General features: G+C 37.8%; 1 protein-coding gene across 4 annotated transcripts; it reads left to right on the forward strand.

Annotated features, from left to right (window-relative positions):
* Positions 1-70: 70 nt before the first annotated feature.
* Positions 71-3,220, forward strand: senp8 (SUMO peptidase family member, NEDD8 specific). 4 transcript variants are annotated; one of them, XM_067495798.1, is made up of 2 exons: positions 71-174; positions 1,441-3,220. In XM_067495798.1, exon 2 carries the CDS (start codon positions 1,466-1,468, stop codon positions 2,129-2,131), a length of 666 nt encoding a protein of 221 aa, XP_067351899.1. In that variant the 5' UTR covers positions 71-174; positions 1,441-1,465; the 3' UTR covers positions 2,132-3,220. The 4 variants fall into 4 exon arrangements, with proteins under 4 accessions (XP_067351899.1, XP_067351898.1, XP_067351900.1 ...); XM_067495797.1 differs by having other exon boundaries at positions 89-521; XM_067495799.1 differs by having other exon boundaries at positions 89-517.
* Positions 3,221-9,165: the final 5,945 nt, after the last annotated feature.

Consider the following 9,165-nt stretch of genomic DNA (forward strand, 5'->3'; position numbering starts at 1 on the left):
TCCTGCGCAGGTACCCGGATGTAATCAGCCAATCACAGCGGAGACGGTTTGTCACTTCCCTACTGTCGCAAAATGTTTACGGTCTTCAGTGTGTAGCGGTTTACGATAGTCATTGCAATGAGGGACCAGACTCCACTTTACGTGGTATTATTTCTTTGAATGTGTCTTTTGCAGGTATGGACATTGAATCAATAGCCTCTGTTGTTCGAAAGGCGAACACGATTGGTTATCAGAGTCGTTTAGCTTCGTGTGATGGTGAAAGTGGCGCTTAGCTAACATAGCCTAACGCAAGACTGTTTCAACTAAGCGCATTGCAGTGATGTGCATGGCCGCAGTGGTTTCACTTGACAGCGGTTCCCTGTAGATATGGCCGATCAAACGCTATTGTAAATGTGTGAAAATTAATACTCTCCTAATTCGAAAATCCAGGTTAATGTTAGCTCGAATCGATGGGGAAATAAGTACTCAAATCCTTTAGTTCGAACAAGCCCTGCATTAAGAATGGTGCTTATCACATGTATGTAAGTATATTCAATGTACTTCTAGTATTAAAAGTACAAGTACTCAACGCACAAAAATGTTCTCTATTACTGGTGCATTAAGTTAATGTGTAGACAGCATTTTAGTATTGTTATGAAGAGAAGCTATTTGACAGTTGGAGCTATAAAAAATCTAGAATATATTTATCCTTATTAGGCATTATCTGCCCATTATATATATAATAATATAATAATCAGTGGATGGGTTCATTGTTTATATGAATAGTTCTTACCTTAAAGTAATTAGACCAGTATTAAAAGGATCAAAAAGGAACTTAAAGCCGCTGCATAGATTTTAAGTTTAAGGCCATAGAACCAGATGGACTTAACATTCACTCATTTTTATAACTACAGTTAACAGCGCAAAGTGTCTCTGTTTAAGACAACCCAGTGCTATACATTTTACTGCTGCACAAGACAGTGATTTTCATCAGTAATTAGTAGTAATTTCTTCCACATCATTTAGTGTATAAATTAACAATACAGCTGCAGAGGTGTTAACAGCTCATCACATTTTCTAACAGCCTATGATGACACCTTCCAATTGCTTGTTTTTGTCTCACTAATGATCCAAGATTATTACACTGGCTATGTAATGATCAACTGCTCATTACAGAACTGCAGTAGAGCTGTCTGAAACATTTGTTTTAATTATTGATTAATTACATTCATTCTTAATTACCTAATTAGTCAGTCTTTAAAATGTAAACTAGGAAATTAGAATAGTTTCACATCACACCCAATGTTTCTTTTGTACAGCCAAAACCCCAAAAGACATTTTGGAATTATAAAATGTTTTTTCTCTATAATGACAGAAATAATAAATAAAGAAATTCAGAATAGTATATTCATTTCCTGACCAATATTTCACTGGAGCACCACAACTGTCGTGTATTTTCAGACTGACACTCTGACTGTGTTGGAGGATGGACCCTGTAGTGTTGAGCTACCAGGACAGCCTGTTGCGGCGCTCTGATGTGTCCTTACTGGAAGGACCTTATTGGCTTAATGACCAAGTCATTGGTTTTGCCTTTGAGTACTTTGCTGCAGAGCGCTTTGGAGCCCTGGGGGAGACAATCATCTTTATCAGCCCAGAGGTCACCCAGTTCATCAAGTGTGCCTCTTGTCCTGATGAGTTAGCTCTATTTCTGGAGCCACTGGATCTTGCTTCTCGTCGCTGGGTCTTCCTAGCCGTTAACGATAACTCCAACCAAACAGCTGGAGGATCCCATTGGAGCCTTTTGTTGTACCATCATAACTCCAACCACTTTGCCCACTATGACTCTCAAGATGGAAGCAATTCACTGCACGCAAGGCGCATTGCCAGCAAGCTAGAGCCTTTCTTGGGGGCAGGGAGAAAGGCTCTGTTTGTGGAGGAGCCTTGCCCATCACAGCAGAACAGCTATGACTGCGGCATGTATGTTATCTGTATCGCCGAGGCCTTGTGTGAGAAGGTCAGGGTGGAGGGCTCACCGCGTCTTCCTGTTCAAATTATCACCCCAGCCTACATCACCCAAAAGAGGGCTGAATGGTGCAGACTGATCCAGAGTCTAGCTCAGAGTGACCTCTGCTGCTCTCTGTCTTTTCCTTAGCACATTGGTTGACCTTCACTATATGCAGAACAGCTATCAGCCCCCACATATCTACTGCTGGAGCATCTGAATGACCTCCTTAAATACAATATAATTATATAAGAAATATATTGGAATTAAACTATCATAACACATAATAGAGAGACGTTTAAAAAAGTAATGTTTGGAATCTTTAAGGATTCATTGGATAATTGGTGTCATGTTTAATCTGCTGTATATGCAGCATACAGTATGTAAACAAGAACACCAGCATGCCTGTAAAAGGAAATTTCCTCCCTTGTACATATTTAGCGAGGATGGAGAGTAAGAAAGACATTTCTTTCCTCAGTTTATTTAGTTTGGAGCGAATATAGGAATATTTACACTGATTATTGCTCAGGGTCATTTTAAATGAACTAGAATTGACAATAAGAATGTGCATCTTAACTTTGGCTCCTACTTCATGTCACTTTGTTCTGATCCAGTATTCAATTTCTTTCTCAGTTTGAACTAGTGTTAGACCTACAACATCTCAGTTTTGAATCTGTTCAAAGAAGATTACTGTACAATGGGAAGACATGCAATGTTTACTACAAGTGGTGGAATTATGTTATGTTTTACAAAACGCAAGTATCAAAGCTATTGTGATCTAATATATTTTACTGTTGTCACATTTTTGTTGACAAAATGCTAAATTTGCTTTGTGGTTTTATTTTGGTCTTGTTGTTGAGCCAAATCCTTCATGTAAATACATTTTATAACATCGTCAGTATCAGTAACTGAATATAAATTACATCTTAATTTTCTGGCATCACAATAATCAAAATCACGGGCATTGTGAGTTCAGTTTTAAATCGGATACCAAACTACTATCTCATTCTCATATGTTAGAAAGTATTTCATTATCGAAATGCGATTAAATTTTACATGTACATCTATGAACTATACTCTGGTGAGTATTTAAAATGTCTTAAACAAATGTTACAACAACTGCCTGAAATAAAATATACAATAATTGAATAAAGCTGTAAACAAAAAATCGGAATAAATTGAATTCAAACATAGCTGTAAGAAGCAGACAACACATTCAAAGTAAACTTTTAAGTACTACTCAGCTTTTGTTTGACTCCCCACGTTGTGAAAAAGTCAGTACACAAAATGTATTATACCTTGCCCTGCGGTGCAATAGCTTATTGTTCAAACATCTTATTGTTGTGGTTTGAAAGAAAGGAACATAATACTCACAAGAGGGGAATGCGCCAAGCTGAGACACATTAGAGGCAAAGGGTAAACTTCATTGTCTTCTACATGCAAGAAATGTGCAGCAGTTAAGTCTCAAAGTTGAGTGAGACAGAGCCTTTCACTGCACAAGTTTGAAAAATAATTGTTCATTAATAAAAGGGAACAACTTCCATTTCAAGAAACATGTTCCAACAATCCACAAATACACTTTTCACAGGGCTTTCAATTAAAAAAGCTCAAGAATAGGCCAAACTATTCTTTATTTACAACTTCATCATTCAAAGTCAGACTTTGTACTTTGATTCAGTTATGAGTGAGTATTACTATGTCACTTGGATTTAGAGGATTAGATACACAGCAAAATAATGCTGACTGCGTCTGCACCTGAGGTGGGATGGACAAAGCTGATTCACAGAAATGCTCTGTGATTTCAGGAAGAAGTAGCACCACTGAATAATGAACAATTGTCCTTTCTTGTACTGTGTAACTGCTTACCTAAAAAGCTTGAGTAGTCACTTTTTAACAGTTTAGATAAGTATGTGTTCCATACTCCTCTGCCTCTCCAAGTCATTTGACCAAGTACAGTGTCTAATTGTGCATATTAATTAATAATTGTCTGGAAGAAAAAGAGCACAGCCTGCAGATCTGGCCGGTTGCCCTGTACTGCTTCACATTGCTCAGACTGTTTCCTCCCTCTGCTGTCTGTCCTCTGGAACCCGGTGCTTGTCTACATCCCAAAGGCATGTTTCACCCAGAGTAACCAGTCAGACCAGACACCGGGGTTGACTATTGTCACCATAAAATGCTGCAAAGCTGAGGCGTACATTAACCTGGTAGCCCACTGCATTGGAAGGACAAAGGACCCCGAGACGGGCACATTAATGTAGAAAAAATTAGCTTCTAAATATCTAAGTCAACTCTATGAGTTTTCTGTTTATTGTGACCTCAGGTCTTTTTTCTTTTTTACACCCACAAAAAGCACCAAGGTTTTGTGACGTAATTTAAAGGAATTGTACACAGGGCCACATTGTTTTGCACTGCATAACCTAAACTGAGATGGATCAACTTAAATCCTACAAAATCCTCTAACAAGCCCATTGCTCTTTTGGCAAATTATGCAGAGTTTTCTGAGACATTAAACAAAGCTTCTTAGTGCTGGTGTTTTTTTTTCCTGGTGTAAGTCAACAGCAGTCTTACTGACAATCACTGCTGTACATTGAACGAAGGCCATTCTTTAGCTCAAGTACTCAGTTTTAAGTCTTCTGCTTCTCACTGCGGTAACAGGTGCACAGCGAGCTAAACACACATCCAATGAATGTTGAAGATAACTGTTATCCATGCTTGTCTGTCTTATACATGTAACTGGAGTTGTTACGTAGGTCAGTCACTGTATCAGGGCTCCTCTACTGTCCCTGCAGGAAAAAGGTGAATAATTAGAAACCTTAAATCCAATAGAGACACAACAGACAAAGTCTGTCTGGTTAATGTGTGCACAGTAAACTGTGTTGATTTTGGATCAGACTCAATTTAGGAAAAAACTGTAACCTGGGAATTACCAATATTGATAAGCCTATCCCAGTTTGACATTTACATCAGGTAGTGACTGCTTAGCTTAGTAGAACACACCTGTCACACCTTTCATTTTAATGGCAGTGTCACTGTCTGCTACAATACCTGAATTTCCCCAACACCCAAATCAAGCTAAGTGTTACAAGTGTTACCTTAAATACTGAAAAGAAGGGCTCTTAGCCTAGCTCTTCAAAAGGGGACACAATCCACCTAGCAGCACCTCTGCACAGTGGTTTGTCATTTCTGTGTTTTTGTACACACATTATAAAAATTGATGTGTATTAATTAGTGAGCTTGAGCGGCGGTAATGGGAGGGTTTGTTCAGAGTAGAAATCCGAATAAGTGTATTTCGCACAAAACTATTATTTGAAGTCTTTGGATTCTAATGCATTAGGACAACTAGCATTCTGTCTCTATCTGACAAGTGTACATATATAAATGCAGTTTTCTCAGTTTGACCACACAAGTGTCTTCTCTAAACATACTTTATCCAGTTTCACTTGGTGAACTCTTGCAACCAAAGCCACCGATGCTGTGGAAAGTGTACACACACTGACTTATGAGGGACCACAGATCTTTCAGTGGTGGACTTGCTGGGTTGATTGCTGGAATGAAAATGGAAAGAAATCCACAGAGCTGATGAAGTGCACATGCTAATCCAGAAAGAAGGAGGCCGAGACAGAAGAAGAGATGAGAGTGAAGAAGAAAATGAAAAGGTACAGTTGATTTAATTCCATGGTGACGTTCACACAGATCACAGTTAACACAACCATGAAGAATGTCTATGGCTGTTTTTCCTCTACATCATGGACCATAGTACGACCTAGGAAACTGACACTACTGCCAAATTTAACCAAACTTTCCAACAGGAGAGTTTGTCCAACAAACAATGGTTATTGCTTTATGGAAAAATTCTCTCTTATATAGGCTCAGACTGTATATTACACAATTGATGTTTGGTGCATTCCAGGAGTTATTTTGTGCTGAAATGTTGTAATATATTATTTTGGCACACACTTGTTTCCCAGTCTTCCCAGAATGACTTTCAAACAGCTCTCTAGAGAAAGGGTGTGAACGCGTTGCTCTCAGTCAATGGTGGGCATGTGGACATAAATACAGAGAAGCTTTCCGACTTGTTTGTGAACACTTGGGTGTGTCGGTCACAGCCAGGCTTCGTTAATCAAAAACACAGTTCAACATGTGGCTGCGTTGCATTGTGGCCCTTTGAGGTTGTCTGGCCAAAGATAAATGAATTGTTTAATCAGAGTTTTACCAACGTTTGATGCAGATGTTTTTACAATCAGTTGTAGCTTACAGTGATGTAATGGTTTATCGTTGGTTGGTTTCCCATGCAAATAAGAATAAATACACCTTTTTTTAGCAAGTCAATTTTCACAGTCAATATAGTTTTTTTTTGGATCTCAGACAAAAGTGAAACTGAATAGCTTGATGAAATGTGCACCAAGATAATACTTGATTATGTCACACATTTTTCTCTCACCATTTAAATGTAATTGTTGAATATCACTAAATGAAATGTTAAATGCCATTAGGCTGTTCTCTAATACCAAAACAACCCAATAATTGTTTATACCCAAGGGTAATATATTTCCATAAGATACCTGTTTTAATAATAATATATAATCTGGATATTTGGTTCTAAAATACCCTCAGATAGGAATACTCATACTGGGTATTAGAGGGAAACATGAAACCTCTTACTTCATAAACGGATTAACTCTAATGCACTTGGATTCAGACGTGGACACATTTAATGCACCACAGCGGTAATGTGTTCTTGGAAAACCTCCAGAAATGATTTTATTGTGCGTAATACTGTCCATTACCGTACAGTTACAGTCAGTACTCTCCTTCACACCAGAGAGGTCAAAGGGCATCTGGAGAGCATACCAGGACAGACAATACAGGTCCCTGGAGGTCTGGACAAGGAAAGAGCTTGTCTGGCCATCTGCTTTTATCTGCCCCCATTACTTAACAGTTGAGTGACTCCAACAAACAATACCCTATTAGAAGTAAAAGTCCTGCCTTTAACATTTCTTTTAAGTCGAAGTTGGCAAATATTGGCAAGCTCTTAAATAAGAGTCAGCGAACTCCAGGCCTCAAGATAGTTGGAAACAAGCTGGGCTGAGGGTCTCGAGGCCCAGGGTTTGCTACCCGTCTCCTAAATAGTTTTCAGAGTATTTAGGAGACAGACACACACACACACACACCTGTGATTGTAGCAAGTTAAATCCATCCACACAAATGCACACAGCCAAGTAAAGCACAGACACACTTTCACCCTGTTACATTGAGTTTAAATATATGGTATAATATTGGAATATTATTACTGATGCATATATTTTCAGACTTTATTGTTGTAGTTAGTCAAGATGGACAAATTTTCAACTCATTAAATAAATGTTGTAAAGTACAGTAGAAAAATACATTTGTATATATATCATATATCATACTTACTTACAATACTTACAGTAGAGGATTGTGTATTATTTGTAAATGTGTCACATTCCCTTGTGGCATACAGATGTTAGCTAAGCTATAAACAAAAGCGAAACACAAATTGATGAAGAGTTACAAATTCAGGATGGTAATGATCTGAGACCCGATTTTTAGAATCAATAGTTGATGTATTTCCCAGATAAATTGTTAAAGTAGTGAAAAGAAACGTATCTGTGGTTAGGTGGATTAAACAATATTCTGTTCTGCCAATAGGAGCAAACTGCTGTATCAACAGTAGTAGTCTCCCATAACTGATCCAAATGTGATTCTTCAAAACATCCACCAAAGGTAAAATCGACACTTGAATGATAGACTTTGGTTTCAGCAACCTAGTGGACATTTTTTAATGTCTCAGTTTCAAAGTCTTCTTTCCTTCATGGTCATAGGTGGAGGGTTTAGACTAGGACAGAACTGTAGTGAACCATTACCAGTTTATATTTTAGGCCACATTATCATGTGTGATGCACATAGAAATGTGTTCTTTTGTACTGCTTAATACTTACACAGGCCTTTGACTCCTCAAACTCACTAACTGATCTGTAGGGGAGTCAGTACAAAAATCGTGTTGTGCACCAAGACTTTGTTGACCTTTTATTTTTCTATTTCACCCCCTTTTTCTAATGTTTCCAAAGACTTGAGTTGGGTTTAAAATGATGCTCGGAGATCTATAATATGTCCACGGATGAAGTCCCCGTCATTAAAACTTGGCCAATATAATATCACATAACTTACTTACACATACTAACACATAACAATGTAGAGCTGAAACTGACCCAGAGTAAACTGTGGAACAAGGTAAATTAATTTCAAGTTAGTTAAGGGGGGAAGCAGTGTGTTAAGGAGTTTTAATGATCCATCTTTTCATCCAAGTATTTACACACTGGACTATGTGTGGCTCTGTATAAAAACAAAACAGTTATTTATGCCTGTGGACTGACTCTGTTTACCATTATTTTAAAAATCTGGGCTACAGATGTCCTTTGAAACCAGACTATTTGTCAAGAAAAGGGACTAATCCAGAAAATTAGATCCAGAACTGTCTTTCTCCTGCATCTCCCTCTGTTAGCCTGAGTAATGTAGTTTACGTTCTTTCAAAAGTAATGATCACAGTTTAACTCACACACAGTACACTATTTACTAATGGAAGCACAGCATGTCATACACTTACTGTAAGAGACATTACTAACTTGAAAAGATTGGAACATTCAAACCCTATCAGATAATATCAAACATGAATTTATGTAAATGTGTCTATTTCTTGACTAAAGTCAGGACTTGTTTTTGTAGCTGTTTTGGTTGACATTAGAAAATACAAGTTTTTAACTGCAACATCTGGAAGTAAAGCAATGCTCCTGGTGTACAGCCAGGAGCTCCATATGTCATTTATTGAGCACTGAGCTCTTCTGACATTGTTTTGTTTCCATGTTATAGGTTGGGTTGAGTTGCAGAGGCGTCTAAAATTTATCTTGCTGTTGGAGTCAAGCATTTAAAGTTCCTGTATGTAGGCTTATCATAATGATAAAAATAATCTGAAAGCCACAAAAATTTTTTGTTGACCTACATTCTGCTGCAAATATAATTTATAGGGATTTCACAAACTTGTCCAGGAGTACATTTCACCCATCTTTGTAAAGTCAGTCAAACATCTTTGCACAATGATACGAGAACCCTTTGTATGAAGTGTATGAAAGAAAAATACCCTGGCAATAGTTTCACACAGCAGA

The sequence above is a fragment of the Channa argus genome, chromosome 2, assembly GCF_033026475.1.
Source record: "Channa argus isolate prfri chromosome 2, Channa argus male v1.0, whole genome shotgun sequence".
Taxonomy (NCBI): Eukaryota; Metazoa; Chordata; class Actinopteri; order Anabantiformes; family Channidae; genus Channa; species Channa argus.